This window comes from Sus scrofa, chromosome 16, assembly GCF_054392235.1.
Source record: "Sus scrofa isolate SSC_HxYL_T2T_F1_AM1 chromosome 16, Sscrofa_HxYL_maternal_Yorkshire_Landrace_v2.0, whole genome shotgun sequence".
Lineage (NCBI taxonomy): Eukaryota > Metazoa > Chordata > Mammalia > Artiodactyla > Suidae > Sus > Sus scrofa.
This window is the reverse complement of record NC_139398.1, coordinates 50,236,054-50,255,193: the sequence shown is the minus strand read 5'-3', so window position 1 is coordinate 50,255,193 and position 19,140 is coordinate 50,236,054. Positions and strand designations below refer to the sequence as shown.

At 38.2% G+C, this 19,140-nt stretch overlaps 1 protein-coding gene across 34 annotated transcripts in view; it reads left to right on the top strand.

The window, feature by feature from the left end:
* Positions 1 to 19,140, top strand: part of PDE4D (phosphodiesterase 4D) — a 1,507,422-nt gene that overhangs the window by 1,087,549 nt on the left and 400,733 nt on the right. For 5 of the 34 annotated variants that reach the window (XM_085002322.1, XM_085002323.1, XM_085002326.1 and 2 more), the window contains one exon: positions 4,717 to 4,780. The exons of 27 other annotated variants lie outside the window; for them this stretch is intronic. Coding sequence is in view for 2 of the 7 variants with exons in the window: in XM_021076878.2 (XP_020932537.1) it covers positions 1,099 to 1,226 (128 nt within the window). In the remaining 5 variants the exon portion in view is untranslated. Of the gene's footprint in view, positions 1 to 922; positions 1,227 to 4,716; positions 4,781 to 19,140 lie in introns of those variants that run through there. 2 more of the 34 variants (XM_021076879.2, XM_021076878.2) reach the window with 2 other exon arrangements.

Genomic DNA, 19,140 nt, shown 5'->3' with positions numbered 1-19,140 from the left:
TGTTTGCCCAGGTCCCAGGACTCTTAAATAAATAGGTTGTGTTTATTCAAATCCTGGATAAGAATCATTTGTCAAATATAAAAATTACCCCGCATGGTACTCTGAACTCCTATCTTGAGACTACACACAAGGGCCTCAGTGGTTTTGCTGCTGTAACACTAGGAAAAGAGGTGAAGACTGGTTAAAAAAAAAAAAAAAAAGTGTGAACTAGTGCAAGCCGTAACTTTTCTCTGAGACATTGCAGCCGTAGGTAGAATTATGGAGTTATTTCCAATTCTCCCAATTTGTCTTTCTCTGTTATGAAAAATTGACTTGTAATTAGTAAAGAATATCCTATTACGTTTTCAATAGGTCTTCAACCAATGAACAGCTAGCTCAAGGTTGTGTTCCTGAGAGAATATTTCTAATAAGAAAAAAATTATCAGTTTCAAAGTCCAAGTTAGTATACATAGGACGTTGCTGACAATTTTTATGTTCCTGAGAGGCTGAGTTCACTTCTATTGTGAACAGTAATTTATGAACAAGAACCCACAATTTTTTGACCAGCAAATTGGAAAACCACTGTAATCATTTCTATGTGCCCATCTCCTTTCCCAAGGATCTATAAATCAGTTTAATAAACACTTTTCCCCTTGGGAAATCATACCTACTAACTGATTGTTTCCTCCCGTTCAGATGCATATTTGGTGTATAGGTAAATAACTCTGATTTCCCAGCCACTGTTACCTTAGGTTGATGTTCCTTTAGACATCAGACAAAAATGGATTAAATCGTGCTGCCTACTTAGAGATTTGGTCTGAGAGGAAATAGGTTTTTGTGGTGCTCTAGAATTTCTACCTCATCTACTCAGCCAATAATTGGTCAGAGCACTGACTCTGGTTAGAAATAAGCAACAAGCTTCCTGTATCCCTGAACAGAAAATAAGAGAGTGCGTGGAGCCTCAGAGCAACACGCGTTTACTTTTGAAGCAAAGCAGCACCCGCCGACCAGGGAGCGGCATATGCCTGAAATCCATTCTCTGACACGTTCTTTCCAGCTTTCCCAGGAATGCTGGTCTGACTACTAAGATTTGTTTTGACTTCCTGCCTTTTGGATAAAATGAGTTTGCCAACCAGCTGTGAGTACCTAACACTGGGGAAGGTGGCTAGATTCCGAAGCGCTGTTTATGTTCATGGATCGCCTTATGCAACCAACAAGCCAATTGACATTAAGCCACAGAGGAGACGGTAACTGCTTTCCTTTCTTCTAGTTGTTTGTCAGTGAAAACGTGTTTTGTTCCCCTTTGGGAGTTGCTTTGGAGGTCTGCTGAGCTGGGAGGGTCGGGGCGAGAGCTTAGTTTTCAAATTCAGCATAGTGAATAGTTAGAAAATAATTAGCCAAAGAGGAAAGCTGGAAAATATTCTTAGCTGGGCTAGTTAGCAAAAGCTGATCCAGTTTCAGGGTCTGTAGATTTTAAGAATTTGACAGATTGCTAGTGCTTGTACTACCTTCACAGTCATCCATGATGAATATTTGAAAGAGGATTTAGCCAAATGATGGATATATTTATTAAGATCCTTGTTACCAGATTCCCAGTATTTATAATCTACATATAACATCCTTTAATGTCTGCGTGCAATAAATATGTTGAAATTCTATGAAAAGCATTCATTTTCATGTGGTCACTATGGAGGCCAGAATAGGGTTAGATATTTTTCTTTTGAAGATGTCATTTCTAGATCAGTATTCTAGAATTCTGCTTTAACTCAGTTTCCACACGCCTGCCGCTCCCCCCACCCTTCCAGCACACACACATCCCAGGCAAACTCATGTTGTATAATTAGGAATCTCAAAGTTGAGTTCAGTGTATTCCTTACAAGAAAAGAGGGTGCACAGTAGCAAACCCTTTCTGTCTTCCAGGCGTTTTGTCATAGTGTCAGAAGAGGAATGATATGCTTGACTAATGGGTCCCCCCCAAAAAATCATCCTTCAATTTGAGTTTTATACAGTCATTTAATTCAGTTTTTCAGAATGAACTGCGAAAACAATCTACAACAGATGTTTTATTCTCTGTGAAAATGCCAACTTCTCCATAATTTTATGAATTCTTGAAATCAAAATCCAAAATTCTAAAAGCAACGTAAGTTCCTGGAAGACTGTCATTATCCTTCTATGCTTCTACTTCACCTTTTCTAGTTACATATACACAAACTCACACATTAAGCGCATATTTGGCCAGATATGACCTTATTTGCAAACATGAAGGGACATTCAGACATTTAAGAGATTTTTTCCTAAAAGTTTCCAGACCCTCAGAAATGCCTTGGGATTAGTTTTTCAACTGTCAAAAATAATTTTTTTGAGGTGACAGGAATAAACTTTTAAAAATTTTTGTGAGGGGGAAATAATTCAATTCTCTTTCCCAAGTACCAAGGCTTTTCCTATGGAACTCTAGCACCATTTCAATTTATAACAGGCTGGCCTCAATTAGCAACTATGTCAATGTTCACTCAGAAAATGTGTTCTGAGACCCCCTACGTGGCTCGGTGGTCCCTGGTCACCCAAGTCCCTTTTGTAATTAGTGATGCAACACCACAAAGGCACACAAGTTGACAAATTGTTAACATATGGTCATAAAAATGTAAACTTCCATGATAGGTGGTGTTGCATCTTGAAAGCCTTGTTGAAATGGATATGCCATGCAGGTATATAGAATTTTTGCCTGTAATTTAACTTTGACAAAGTTACATAATTTTTGCTAATATCTCATTCACTGAGAAAGACATAATGGTTATGGCATTGGCTTGAAACCAGCTGAATTGGGTTTAATGCCTTTCCTATTCTAAATTTATATAAGTAGGCTCTTCAAATATGTGAGTGCTATGTCCCTATTATATTACCTTATTTTTTTCCACTTAAAAATAACCAACTTTCTGCATAAGTCTGCAAAATCATGTGTTTATAAAAGCTGATGTGTATGTGGATATAGTGTGGACTCTTAACATGCTGTAATATATTAGGAATTTTCAGACTTACTCCCAATCAGGTTTTACAATGAGCATCGCAATGTATTTTGCAGGCAAATATTCTTACAAGGCATTTGGCAGTAGCCAGTATTTTGTGATATAGACCTCAAATTTGTAAAAGTGTCAGTTCCAGCTTGTCTTTTAGTATAATACATCGCTTATGTAGAGCAAGTAAATCAGATACATGGCCTTTTGTTTAAAAGTCGTGTTTTGGTTAAATCATTGTTAGGAAAGAGTGGATGAATGGATGAAGGAAGGTCAACTCATAGACAATGTCTTTTCATTTTGTGACTCGCTTTTGAAAGCTGTACCTAATTTTTAAGCCTGTATTTGAAGTTCTTTTTATCTGCTGAGAAAATAGTACATCTGGCATGGTGATAGGTCTTCATCCTGATGCACTAAAATCTACCCCAATTTCAAGGGTGAAGTTTTCAGGACACTTGCTGAGACTCATCTAAGATTTTTCTAAAACAGCATGTTTAAGTTTATTTTCATGTGGTTACAGTTGTATTATTTGGCAGAAAGGACATTGTTTTGATAATTACTAAAAGGGGAGGAACAGAAGGAAGGAAAAAGCAAGAAAAACATTTAAAGAAGAGAAGTTGTGTGTGGTTTTAAGTTAGCCAATGAAGGGTAGGAAAAAGAAATTGGGCTTTTCACAAAAGGGGAGAATAAAGTAAGAAATCTCATCATATACACAAACTATAGCTCAGTTTGAATCCAAGTTTACCCTTATAAAATAATAACTTCTTGAAAGAACAGCATGTTGCCTTGGAGCACAAGGAAACCATTTCCAAATAGAAAATTAGCAGTATTAGAAGTGTGACCACATGGTCATTTAATAGTTCTGAATTCTTATTTTAAGAGCAGCAATGAAGAGATTAGCAAAGCCGCTAACACTCCTAAATCTTAATTAAGCTCAGTGTTGACGAGAATGACAGTCTTACCATCTGTGATCCTAGTGATTTCCTATATTCATAATTTAAAAAAAATTTTCCCTATTAATACTTTGTAGCCTCAGCAAACACTAGGACCATGTTTTTATTCTTGCAAGAAAAATCACTTCCTTTTAATTTTATGATACTTTGATATTCTGATTTTTAATACATAGTAATGAGATGTAATCTGTCTCATCCCCCCCCAACGAGGCTGCAGGGTTTTTGAGTGTGCAAATCGTTTCCTGTTCATTGTTACATCCTCAGTGCCCAGCGTAGAGCCAGGCACAGAGCAGACGATAGATGTTTAATAAATAAATGCTGAGAAAGCATGTGTGACCCATTTTGGCATGGGTGTACGTATCGCCTCATGGGGTGCTGCCATATGAGTCCTTTGTGAGACTTTTGCCTCTGCTATTTTCAGGGATCAGCTCAGTCCCCTTCCTCATTTCCCTGTGAATCTGTAGAGCCTTGACTGACTCTAGACCCCTGGCTTAAGTGTTTTGCTCTGACTGGGTCAGCAACCCTTTTTTTTTTTTTTTTTTTTTTGTTCAATCAAATATAACCACATAGTCAAAAAGGAGAAGAAAAAGTCCCTGTGAGATGGCGCAGAGGAAAATGCCTAGTGGGAAAAGATATTGCAACTGTCAGAAATGGAATAGAAGCCCAAAAGTTCATAAAATCAGTTAAAAACACTGTGATGCAAGCCATAGTTCTGTCTGTCTTGCAATAATACAAAACTCACACCAAAAAAAAGTTGTTTTTTTTTTTTTTAGCAAAACAGAATGCAGAAATTGGGAGCAGTGAAAGAGGCGGGACAGGACTCATCGGCATCCTGAGGTAGAGAACGCATCTGTGCTCTGGGCACTACTTATCACAGCCCAGCTCAGGGCTGCATCTCTTCCCAGCACCTGAGGGGGCTCACACACCTCAGAGGTTCTGTCCTGTGTCTCTGGCTGGTGGGCCTTTGTCCTGTTCCCTGCGCTGGGGTCTGCTTCTCTTGTAACGCTAGCCTCTGTTTTCCTAAATCCTGTGAGTAGACTCATTATTGCTCTAACCTCTGGGATCAGAAAACAGAACAATACCAAAAGCCAGAAGACAGGAAGGAATACCAGAAGTCTGAGTATATGTTAATCAGCCTCTTCTCTGCTTGGGAAAAAAACTACAAAGCTGCCCACTCAGATTTCTAACCAATTTCTAATGAACTTTTAGTTCACTAATATTTTTATTGATATTCTTAGTAATTTTTGTATTAGTATTAGTTTGCTAGGGCTTCCATAACAAAATGCTACAGACTGGGTGGCTCAAACACTAGAGATTTATTTCACCACAGTTCTGGAGGCTCGAAGTCCAAGTTCAAGGTGCTGGCAGGTCATGTTTCTCCTGAGGTCTCACTCCTTGGTCTGCAAATGGCTGTCTTCTCTTGTGCCTTCACATGGTCTTTCCTCTGCACCTGACCCCTCATGTCTCTGTGGGTTCAAATTTCCACTTCTGGTAAAAACAATAGTCAGATTGGATAAGGGGTCCACTCTCTCAGCCTCATGAATCATTTCTGTAAATACTATCTCCAGAGACAGACACATTCTGAAGTACAGGGGATTAGGCTTTCATGGTGACACAATTTAGTGCATAGCAAATTGTGTTCATAGAGGTACTTTGCCAGCAATGATTTGGAAGGAGGTAGGAACTGGATGATAATCCCTCAATAATCAGTGACCTCTTCATAGAAATATGTTTAGTCAATGAGTCTGAACTTGCACAAGTGGGACATTGCAGAGTATAGATGAATACTTCCCATTAACACAGTGTGAAAAATCAACTTTCATCAAATATAACCTCTTTAAGTTGGAATCTACACATTGTGAACAATAAATCTTCATCAAATACAACTTTTTTTTTCTTTTTTTTTTGCTTTTTAGGGCTGCAACCGAAGCATATGGAGGTTCCCAGGCTATGGGTTGAATTGTAGCTGTAGCTGCTGGCCTATGTCACAGCCATAGCAACTTGGGATCTGAGCTGCATCTATGACCTACACTACAGCTCATGGCAACACTGGATCCTTAACCCACTGATAGAGATCAGGGATCGAACTTGCGTCCTCATGGATGCTGGATGCTAGTCAGATTCATTTCCACTGAGCCATGATGGGAACTGCGAAATACAACTTTTTTATTTGGAATCTGTGATCATTCAAACAGGGCCCAGACTGACATTTACTTCTCTATAGCTCTTTTTTTTTTTTTTTTTTTTTAAGTGGGTCTTAAATTTGTTATCATTGTAACCAGTAGTTCTCAACTGAGACAGTGGTTACCTGCAGGGAAGATTTGGCCATGTGTAGGAACATTTTTGATCATCACAAGTTGGGGTGAGGCTGGTAGTATCAAGTAGGTATGGAACAGGGTACAGTTAAACATCCTCTAATACGCAGGGCAGCCCCTATAACAGAGAATTATTTGACCCAAAATCTCAATAGAGCTGAGATTGGAAACTCTTGTCTAAACAAATTGGATTGGGGTATACTTTGAAGCTCTTTGAAGGCCTTTATTTATATCCAGATAATTGATATTTTTTAGGTATTTATGAAAACACTGTCATCTTTTTTGTAGTGACCACTAGATAATGCTCTCTTAGCCTGGTTAAAAATAGACAACTTCCATACTTTTTAAATGGTCTAAAATATTCAGTGATTCAAACAGCTTTATTACTCTGTCAGGGCCTGTTATTATTTCAGGAGAGCTGCTACTAAGATTTCATTACAGGAAGCTGAATAAATGATCTAATACATTCTTGTAGCTCCAGGCTAGGTGCTAAACGTTGATCTGCTTTTCCAAGGTGAAGTGAAAAATACGAGGTAAAATTACATAGAAGATAATGCATAGTGCGTGGCCATCCCATTGTCCTGGTATAATGAAGTTCTGCTGGCCTCTCATCACTTTTCCCCATGCCAGCGTTCCTCGGCACATTGTTTGTGAGTGTGTAAGCCATATATAGGTTTTCATCATAACCAGCTCATCTAGAGACCAAGGAGAAAAGTTTGTAAGGGGGGAAACTCTAGGGGGAAAGGGGATACTTTGATAAGAGGCCCTCCTTTCTACTAAATAAGACTTCTCATTATCACCAGGATTTTTTCTAACCCTCCCCATATCTGGATTAAAATTATTGGCAGGAACAGTTTGAGTTAGGATATCTATTTCCAGCTTCTCATTCTATCCTCAAATCCGGAGTGGCATATACAAACGGTCTACTCTCTAAGGGCCCTCCAGAGAACTCAGTGTCAATATATTTGAAATTAAAACTAGTCAGGGATCCTCATCATTTTCCATTTCCTCCATGGTCCATAGCACTTACCAAAAAGTCACTATGCTGTACAGCAAAAATTGGCACAAGACTGTAAATCAACTGTACTTTTCATACATATATACATAAAATGAAAAAAAGTCATCCAAAATGCTTCCTTTCCCTCAGCCAAACCACTCCATCACTGTCTGGTATCAGGTGCACTCTTCCTTCTTCCTTTTGTGACCCTTCCCAGTACACCATCCTAGCTCCAGCCCTCATCCTCTTTGGCCTAAAAAATTCCTGGCTTTGTAATGGATCTCTTTATTCTACCATCATCCTCTTTCTGAGTGTCATCCACGAATTACGTCTCTAAAATGTCATTACGAAGCTTCTATGCTTATGCCAGTCGCTTTCCATTGCCTATAAAAAAGTCTCAATTCCAGATGCTCATGACCTACTTCCTCCATGTTCTCTATCCTGGTAAATTTCCCTCCTCACCCACATAAACTCTATAGTTAATGCTCTACCACTGAGCCGTACCCCAACTACTTTGCATTTTAGATATAAGGAGCTACTAACGATACCTATTTTTAGCCTCTTCCCCGTTTCTGTGATGAACCCCAGCTCGTCCTGCAGATCTTTTTCATAAATCCTTTCCTAATTCTCTGTTTCTATATGGAAGTTTCTCCATTAGCTAGCTATCGTTTCTCTTCTTACATGTCTATGACAGCATATCTTATAAACCTCAATTATTTATATGTATAGTCTATCTTTCCTGCCATTTAAGTGTGGCACGAGGGAAACAGCTGTTTTAGGCAGAATAATTTGGCAGTAGCTTACAGCATAAATTGAAATGGAATAGACTGGGGCCTATCCTGATCGAAGCAAGCAGAGTAAAATCCTGGCAGGAGCAATTTTGTTACAATTACAAAATACATAAATATGTGATTACAATTGTGAGAACAGCTAAAAAGGAGACAAGGGCCCAATAAGAGTATATAAATAGGTACCTAACATAGTCTGAGCATTTGGAAAATGCTTCCCTGGGGATGATGAGGCCTGAAGATGAGTAACATGTTCTACAGAGAACTGTGAGTGAAGCCCTGATATGAATGTTAAACTAAAAGGAGAAGGTGTCTGAAATATAATCAGGGAGGGTGGAGAGTAGCAAAAATAAAGTGAGGGAGGTGGCTCTTCAAATTAACACGATAATTCTTAATTTTGTTTTGGAAAGAAATGTTAAATGGTTATTTAATGTAAATCTTTCATTGGAAATACATTTTTAAAACATGCCCTTTATGTCTTATTTATCATTGAGGATTTTAAAAGATTGAGATAAAAGTAGGTAATATCATCCAATTGAAGGTTTTTTTTTTTTTTAAAGGTCTAATTTTCCAATGCATTGCCAACTGGATGAATAAGACCAGTCATAAATATTAGCCTCTTTCTCTCTGTGTCAGTACAGCACCTGCCCGTCACCTCTCCATCCAGCCTCTCTTTTGCCAAAAGAAGTGAAATGAGACTCTTTAGAATATTTAGAATGTTTCCCGCCAGTGACGTATAGGCGATTCTACACAATGACAGTGACCTTCACTGTGTGACCTTCACAGATGCTTTAATCACATTAGTATATCCAGTTATAAACATTACATTACTTACCCATTGAAACTCTTTGAATCTTTTTCCTTTTTTTCCCCCTTCTTTGTTGTTTGATTTGTTTTTCTTTCTGTTGGATTTTCTCTTGCAACAAACAAGATTATTACAAGGATAAAGTCATGCTGCAAAGAGAAATCTTTTATTACCATCTTTATTTTACTTTGTTAACTATTGTAAATGAAAGAGTGAATTCTGACAAGCACTCTAGGTTTAAGATAGCATCAAATAGATGATATATTGATGTAGAAGTTCTGAAAGAAACAAAGCACCCCCCCCCACAAAAAAAAAAAGGAAAGTAGGCAGTCAGTCCACAGACAGACTTTGAACTAAGAATGATGACTGGACTTGATCCCTACTGCCCTGTTTTCTACAGCCCCAAGGGGAGGGCTTATCTAACAAAGAAGATATTTTTTCCAGTGGTGATAAAGGGAAGTACCCTGAAGTTTGTTGAGAGGCAAGTGGCAAGTGTCTAAGAGAAAGCTAATCAGCTTCCCAGACCAGAGAGAATGTGTTTTAAATTTCAGCAGATGGTTAGACCTTCATTCATTTGGTTTTTGGTAACTCATGGCGTTACTCACCCTTCAGGTCTCATCAGCCCCAGGGAAACATCCTCTAAATACTCAGACTATGTTGAGCACCTATTTATAGACTCCTGGAGTTCCCTTGTGGCATAGCTGGTTAAGGATCTGGTGTTGTCACTGCAGCAGCTTGGGTTCAGTCCCTGGCTTGGGAACTTCCACATGCCACTGGTACAGCCAAAGAAAAAGTACATTTTATAGACTCTTACTGCCCCTTCGTCTTCTTTCTAGCAGTTTTCACAATGGCCATTCCATATTTATGTATTTTGTTAGCCTCAGAGCCTCCTTCCATATTCAATTTAGGAACCATGGGAACAGGGTCTAAGCCTGTGTTTTAAACCACAGAGTGTCCAGTGCTTTACATGGGGCCTGGAACATAGTAGGCATTTGATCAATTCTTATGAAATGTATTATTCTAACTGGGAATAAGAAAGTAATCAACAATGATGAATAAACATGTGCCTTTTGGAGAAATATATTAAAATCATTCTAGCAACTCCCAAACTTGTATCTCAAGCCCTGACCACTCTTCCCATTTACTCTTGTAACCTTCTCGCTGCCTTCAGTTATTATCAGCGTGCTCATGACCAAAATTGAACTTGCTGTCCTACTCTTAAAATTGCTTCCTCTTCTTCTATTCCTTGGAAGCTCTAATTGATTAGTCTCCAGTTATCTAGACTAGAAACATGGGCATCACTATAGTCACCTCCCTTTATTTCAACCTGCTCCCTCATCACCAAATTCTCTTTTACCAACATTAAATTCTTATATCAGACACTTCCACGCTGTCTTTGCTAATACTGCTCATTAATATGATCTACTATTAGAACCTCTTAAATGAGGAGTACCTGTTTTGGTTAACAAACCCGACTAGGAACCATGAGGTTGTGGGTTCAATCCCTGGCCTCAGCCAGTGGGTTAAGGATCCGGCCTTGCCATGAGCTGTGGTGTAGGTCGCAGACACGGCTTGGATCTGGCGTGGCTGTGGCTGTGGCTGTGGCTGTGGCTGTGGCTGTGGCTGGCGGCTACAGCTCCAATTAGACCCTAGCCTGGGAACCTCTATATGCCGTGGGAGCGGCCCTAGAAAAGGCAAAAAGACCAAAAAAAAACAAAAAACAAAAAACACCTCTTCAATGATCTGTGCATTGTTGCTATCTGGACAATCCACTCAGAACGGCATTGTGTGTATGTCTCTTGGGTTGTTTTCAATGCTATAGTGGTATTTACATTTTTTTGCAAGACTAGCAAATTACACCAAAGCCTTTGGGTGGTATTTACTCAGTTCCAAAGATTTATGATGAGCCCAACTATAAAAATATAAAATCCTGCCTTTGTGTTGTTTCTTCCTGAGCAATGGCTGACTCAGAAAACAGTGAATTTACCTAAATTTCATGACAAAAGCATTTAAAATTCTCCTAATATTTCTTGAAATCTGAATTTAGGATTGTACAGGAATTCACAGTAAACCAGCTCACAAAACATGTAGCCTTCAGTTTACCATAACACATGAGGGATTAGTACCCTTTAGTTTTTGATTTTTAATTCAGGCATACATTAGAAAAAAAAGTATATATGTAGCTACAAAAGTCACAAAGTCTGTGGACTAGTCAAAATTATTCAACTCACCCTTACGACGGACATACAATTTTTCTAAATTTGCAGTTGCCCTTCTGGCCCATGTCACCTTGACTGAGACTATGTGCTCTTGTTTGTGCAGTTATTTCTGAACAGTGTATACTGGTGTCTGATGTAAGATGAGTCATGTGGAACTGGTGTTACCATGGTAATCCCTCATATAATAACAGGAACATCAAGAATACCAGCAGCTTTCTCTTCTCTTTGAGTTTCTATTTTCTTTTCTCTCCCTGTCTCTCTCCTACTTTAGGAAGCCAGAAACTATGACATTAAGAATAACACAATCACATTTTCCCTTTCTGTTGTTTGTTGGTAGGATTCATACTCTGCCAGCAAAGGAAATTAGACATTTTGCCCTGTAAAAGATTTTGCTTTTCTCTGATATTTCTTTTTGCCAGTCAAGTTTTCTTCCTTTTGGAGGGAAAATAATTTAAATCCTAAGTCTGATACCATGCCAGAAAGCCAGTGTGATAAGCTCTGTGAAAGCAGACCATTCCAGCCCTGCGATTGCCCTTGTCTCTGACGTCGGTATATGCTCAAAATCACCCCAAAGGAGAGTCGGAAAATGAAAGTTAACCTTCACATCCCTAGCAGTTTTTACTACACCACACTGTAGGCTCTCCATGTCAGGCTTGGTTTAAGTTACCACAGGGATGACTGGAGATAAGTCACTCAGGGGCTAATAATGCTTATAAAGATCTCTTCATCTTTACAGGCTATTGAAAACTTTTACTTGTGCTGTGACTCAGGAGATACTGTAAAAGAGCAGTTCAGTAGGATTGCACTAAATAAGGCAAATTCAAATGTACAGACCAAGCAAAACAGGAGAGAGAAAAGATAGAAAAAACAATTTCAAAAGACACTTCCACTCTCTCCACCCGCCTCCACATTGAATGGATCTATGTCCACTACTAAGTCTGAGGTAGAGGATATGAGTCTTCTGCCCTCTCCCCATGTCAGTTCCCCTGGCTCTGCCACAGTGTGAATGTCTTGCCTCACATTTGGGTGGTTTAAGGGAGTCTCCATGGTAATATTGACTAGACTAATTTTTGCCACAAAGGCCGATGGTAGAATGTAACCTAAATAAGATCTGACCCCACTGAAGTTTGTATTACTTTACTATCAAAAGATGCACCTATGTTTATACACATTCTTATATGCAATTAGAGAAGGAACTCCAATGTTGATATTAAGTATAATTAGCCTCATTTCCATAGTTAAATAGAGCATGCACACCAGGGGAAACATAACTGTCATATAGGAAATTTCTATATGCATGATCATTTCAGTTCATGATCCAGCTGAACTACATTTTTCTATTCAACTTTCTGTAAGTGTTCATTCCATATCACACACATGGAACCAGAGGGATACAAATATGGATTACACGAAGAGCTCATGGAGTATTCATGCATACTAAACATAAGTAACTGATTGACAATATCCAGACAGCAATAAATTCATTTATTTATTCATTCTTCTGTATTTACTCACTCAATAAACATTTACTGAATAGGAATTGAATTCAGAGCTCTCTGCTAAAGTTTGTAAAACAAGGTAGGACAAATTTTTAGCCTTCGAGAAGATCATTCTATTTGCTCAAGCAAAATTCAAATAAAATAATCAAATTATAATCACATTAAGACTTTAATGGTTCTCTAGGGCCATATAGGGCCAAACGTCACCACCTGTTCAGGGACGGTCTTACAAATTAAATCATGAGAGAGGATGAGGAATTGCCCTGAAAGGCCATGTCTGAAAGGGGACCACTGGCAGAGAATGAACTCCCATTACATAGCACTTTGTAGTTTTCCATAGATTTCCATATAGTGTCACCTTTGGTTTTCACATCGACTGATGAGTAACCCTGAGGGTTCAAGAGTCTTGCTCATGGCCACGCAGTTACCTAACTACCAGAATTGGTACCTGAACCCCATTCACCTCTCTCTATGTTAGGTACTCTGTATCCATAGGGAAAGCAGAAGCAAAACCCTCTGGCAGTTTTGAGAAGGGAGACTTTACTTCTGCCTGGTGATGCCATAGAAGGTTCCACAGGCCAAATGGCATTTGGTCTTGAAATTTGCAGTTAGTTTTGTAGTGTTGATAATCTGACAAAGGTATAGATATGGGAAAGTAAGTGAACATTTATAGGGGAAAAAAAAAAAAGAGAGTGGGCAAAACTTAATGACCTTGAGAAGCAATCATAGGAAATAAAATTGGAGAGAGTGAGACTTTATTTTTAGGGTCATTAAAATAAAGCTAAGGGGAGTTCCCGTCGTGGCACAGTGGATAATGAATCCGACTAGGAACGATGAGGTTGTGGGTTCAATCCCTGGCCTTGCTCAGTGGGTTAAGGATCCAGCGTTGCTTTGAGCTATGGAGTAGGTTGCAGATGCGGCTCGGATCCCTCGTTGCTGTGGCTCTGGTGTAGGCTGGTGGCTAAGCTCCGATTAGACCCCTAGCCTGGGAACCTCCATATGCTGCGGGAGTGGCTCTAGCAAAAAAAAAAAAAAAAAAAAAAAAAAAAAAAATATCAAGCTAAGGAATTTTTTTCTAAGTCAAGGTAAATGTTGAAGATTTTTGAGTAGGGGAATTCTGTGATCATAGCTTAGCTTAAGAAGGAATAAAATGGCATCAGTGATGACATAGTTTGGAGCAGCAGAAGATAGAGTAAAGGAACCAGTGCGAGGAGTTAAAGCAGTAATCTGCTGCAGAGGTAATAACAATCCTCCATGCAAGATGATGGATCCAAGTATTAACTTTTTGTTTTTCTTTTTTTGTATATTTTATATTTTCTATAATGGCTGGATAAAAATGTTTAAGGAAAATTTAAAAAAAAATTTAAGAGAACAGATATTTAGAGCCTAACTCAAAGAGCTTCATGTACTAATAAAATGGGTAGGAGGAAGAACTGGCAAAACTCGAAAATCTATGTAAGAAGAAAAACAGGGAGTTCCCATTGTGGCTCAGCAGGTTAAGCACCTGACACACTGTCTGTGAGGATACAGGTTCCATCCGTGGCCTTGCTCAGCGGTTTAAGAATCCAGTGTTGCCACAAGCTGCAGGGGAGGTCACGGATGTAGCTTGGATCCAGTGTTGCTATGGTTGTGGTGTATGCTGGCAGCTGCAGCTCTGATTTGACCCTTACCCTGGGAACTTCTGTATGCCATAGGTACGGCCCTAAAGAGAAAGAAAAAAAAAAAGATGTTGTTTCTGTGATGATGCCTGGAAACCACTGTTATTCCTGTATTTCTGATAAGAAGAGTTGTAAAGCTAACAGAAAAAGGAACTAGGGAGAGGAGCAGCAGGTTTGAGAGTAAAAATAATGACTTTTTGATGAATAAATTGATTTTGAGAATTTGTCAGGACAAATAGAGAAGAGCAAGCAAATATCAAAGAGTATAAAAAAGTCAGGGTTGAAGATATGAGAACTGAAGAAGGCCAAGAAAAGATCCCTGGGATGGATGCTAGTCAGTGGAAACGAATCTGACTAGCATCCATGCAAATGCCGGTTCGATCCCTGGCCTCGCATCAATGGGTTAAGGATCTGGCATTGCTCTGGCTGTGGTGTCAGGCAGCAGCTGTAGCTCCGATTCAACCCCTAGCCAGGGAACCTCGGTATGCCACGGGTGTGGCCCTAAAAAAAGGCCAAAAAATAAAAAAAATAAAAAAAAATCCCTGGGAAACATCTACATTATGAGCTAGACTTGAATTTGGCAAAGCTTAATTTTTTTTCAATTACCTTTTTTGTTTGTTTCCACTTCAGAAACTGACAATTCACCCTGCAGTATATTGTGCAGACCTCTAAATGCAGCTTGAGTAGAAGATAAATAATTTACAGAAACACCCAAAATACATCAGATTTTGTTCCTAAATATTTTATTGCTAAGATCACTCAGATGTTGGCTAAACTGTAAGATACGTAAATTGCAAGGCTTTGTAAAATGGCATTCATTTTTAAACTGACCGTGAATTTCAAATCAAATTGTCATATTGAATCTTGAGCCTTTTAGTAACCAACAAATGCTTTCAAAAAGTAAATATTAACAACAATATGATCCAGTACTGCTCTGTTCTGCTATTATTATTTTCTCAGAATTAAATATTAAAAGAGAACATTGAAGTTGCACAATTGCCAGAAAGCGACCAAAATTGGCCTAACGGTTAGGGGTGTGTTGACTATGGATAGAACTGCATAATTCTGGAATTAAAGAGAAAAGTAGAGGGGGCACCAGAAAAAAATAACCTGCCATTATTCAGTCATTGGAGAGAAGTATGTTTGTAGCCACACAATGAGCATTAGCTATGAGATTGTGTTCTATCATTTTCTATTGTGTTGCCTGTTTTTTAAAAAAAAAGAAAGAAAAGAAAAAAATGTTAAAATAGCCTTGTGCTTTTAACCAAACTTCTCTTACTGGAAATTCAATAGGCGCACTTTTGTCTTGTTTGGCCAGATGCGGACATGTGTGTTACTCCCTTTTAGTAGTTCTGAAAGCAGGTTTATCACTTGTTAGATATATTCTTTTCCCAGGAGCTTTGGTATTTTATTGAGGCTGTTTCAAATACACTTCATATCCTCTGTAATGGATTTGTTTATCTTTTCCCCAAAGCCTTCTTTTCTCTTGGCCAGAGAAGTCACTTTTATATGCTTTATAACACGAGAACCTCATTGCTGTAACCTATAAATAGATGATGACACTTTGATATTTCAGATATTTAATATGATATATGTCATATGTAACTTACAATAAAAATCAATAAAGAATGTATTGCTTAAGATGTCTTTATAGAGAATCGTTAGAAAGGCTACACAATCTTTAATGTAAAATAATAATTAAAAGTTAAGAAGGAATAAAGTTTATCTGTTGCACTGAGACTTCATATATAATAGTCTTAAAAATTGGAATATATCTTAGAGGTTGAAATATTTTATACAGATAACATGTAAGTGTGGAAATATAATTTTATCACAGTTTATTAGAATGGCCTTTGACTATAAATCTCCTAACCTATATCAAGGCAACTGGCAGAGGAAAAAATACTGCCTCCCTTAGCTTGCAAGTATATGTGAATTTTCTGCTTCTGACTCTAGCCATTCTGTGATGAATCAGATGTTTACTCTGACAAATTTAAATCACCTGGATAATTCCAATTTGGGGGCATATTGTTTTAGGCACACTGAATCCTGAAACTTGGTAGAATTTTACATTTCTTCTCTTGATAAATGGCATTGTCTTAATTTTTGGAATACCCAAAGATTCACAAATGCTTAGCTTTTGCCCTTTTTTCCTTTTAGTTAAAATTGTCTACCATCTATCTATCACACATATAACTCTTAGAAGAACAAATGTCTGAATTATTATCAGTGGTTCTCAACCCCACCAAGGTTTCAGTATAATATATAATACCAATAAAAAATCCAGGCACACAAGGCTATACTTTGATATTGAATAACTCCTATTTTTCTAGTTATTATTTTCTCAGAACAGCTCCAAACAGTTCTTGTTGGGCTCTCCTCTGGGGATATTTGATAAATCAGTTCTAGATTGAGATTGACATAAAGATAGAACTTGAGTTGAAGGACAGAAAACAGATGTGAGCAAAATAATTCTCCTTTGAAAGAAAAGCAAATGCAAGGCACACCATGAAAAGGTAATTGGAGTTGTTATTTTCCTTGAAGATTGTGAAAGAGTTGACCTAGACAAGAGTAGGGAGATTAACCATGTAGTCACTTCAGAGCTCATTGTCCCATTGAATTAAGATGATCTCTATATTCTCCGTAGATGTTGTCTAAAAACAGTCATCTTGGATGGAAATAGAAATAATCTGTGTTCCCTTTACTATGTCATTTGTTTCCTCATGCAGTCAACCTGTAATTCTTTATTTCTCAGTGTGTAGACCTGAACTGGCCCATAGAAATACTGTAAAAGCCAAATTTGTAATTTTAAATGTTCTGGTTCTGTATTTAAAAAATGAAAAGAAACAAATAAAATTAATTTCAATATATTATAATCAATATATAATCAACAATTATTATTGTAATCAATATATACCATATATTATTAATGAAATATTTAAAATTCTTTCCTCACTCTAGGTCTTTGAAATCCTATGTGTGTTTTCTGTACAGATCAATATAGATGCTAACTTTTCATCAGTCATGCTTGACCTGTATTTAGATTTCATAAAATTCACAACTGGAAATATAGTTTCACTTTTTAAGTTTCAAATATGCTTAAAAGTTTTCCAATAACTGAATCAAATATTGGTTTTAAAATTTAAATATTTTTGAATTTTTTAAAGTTTTATTGAAGTATAGTTAATTTATAAGGCTGCGATAATTTCTTTTGTACAATATAGTGACCCAGTCATACATATACACATGTCCTTTCTCTCTCAGATTCTTTTCCCACATAGGTTAGCACAGAATACTGGGTATAGTTCTAGTTCTTCAGTCACACTAGCCCCCGTTCAAACTTCCATAGCCTTGTGTGGCTAGTGGCTACCATATTGGACAGTCCATATTTAGGCTGTATGGGTTTGAATTCGGGCTCTGCTATTCACTGATTGAGTTCTCTTGGGAAAGGTGATTTCTCTTGTGCCTTAGTTTCCTCATCTGTTAAATGGGGATAATGATGGTACCTACATCAGACAGCTATTATGACGATTAAATTAAATTATACCAATTATATATATAAAACACTAACACAGTACCTGGGATGTAGTGACGCTCAGCAAACAAAAGCCTTTATTGTTACTTTTTGTTGTTGTTGTTGTTTGTCTTTTTAGGGCCACACCCGTGGCATATGGAGGTTCCCAGGCTAGGGGTCTAATCGGAGCTATAGCTGCTGGCCTACGCCAGGGCCATAGCAATGCCAGATCCGAGCTGTGTCTGCGGCCTACACCACAGCTCACAGCAATGCTGGATCCTTAACCCACTGAGAAAGGCCAGGGATGGAACCCGCAGCCCCATGGTTCCTAGTTGGATTCATTTCTGCTGCGCCATGACAGGAACTCCTTTATTTAATTTATTTTTTTTACTTTTTGTTATTATTACTGTGTTGTTATTATGATATGTCTTTATGATTTGTAACATTATCAACTCTAAGTGTTTGACAGAAGTAAATGTCTCATCTTTTGAATTTGTAAAGTAGGTAGATACCGGACCAGATACAGAAATATAAACTGTTTTTGCTCCAAATCTGTTTCCCTAACCAGCTGGATATCCTACTGTCCAAGAGTCAAGAATCAGCCTGGCTAACCTGAACTCACCTTTCCCCTGCAGGGCAATGCTCTTTTACCATTTATGTAAACTCAGTACCTTAGAGTCATCTGTGAATCCTCCTCTCTCTCATCACCCAGGTCAGTCAGTCATTGTCAAGTCCCTCAAAATTTTCAGTAAAAACTCATGCTTTCCTACCTTTTCCTTTTCACTGCCACGACCCCCTCCTCTTGCTGGAGAGCTGCAGTGATCTCTTGTTTAACAAGTGGGAGTCTCCGTTTCTAGGCTCTAACCATCACATTGTGCCTGTTGGATGCTTTGGAATTAATCTTCTGAAAGTGTATTTTTTTATGTAATTCCGCTAATCAAGTCCATTCTTCATTGTCCATAACTTCCAGAATAAATTCAGCTCTGCTACGAAGCCTTTCCCAACCATTCCTGTGCCCATGGTAGGTGACCCTAATGATGATCCCTTCCTGTGTCACTGTGTCCTCCTCTCAGACTTCTGCCACAGCTCCAGAGCATTATTCCATGTATTGGGGTGAGTGGACTCTGAGCCCCACAGAAACAGAGACCATTGCTCAGTTTGTGTTTTGTTTTTGTGTTTCCTTGTTTGTTTTATGTCTTGATATGTCCACAGTGCAGCACAGTGGTTCCTCAGTAAATTTTTTGTGTGTTTCTTTGTTTGTTTTATGGCTTGATATGTCCACAGTGCAGCACAGTGGTTCCTCAGTAAATTTTCATTTGCTATATGAGCTGTCAAATGACACTCCTATTTCTGGCCTTTAAGGCCTCTAAAATTAGCCCTAATCTACTATTTTGGTTCTGTC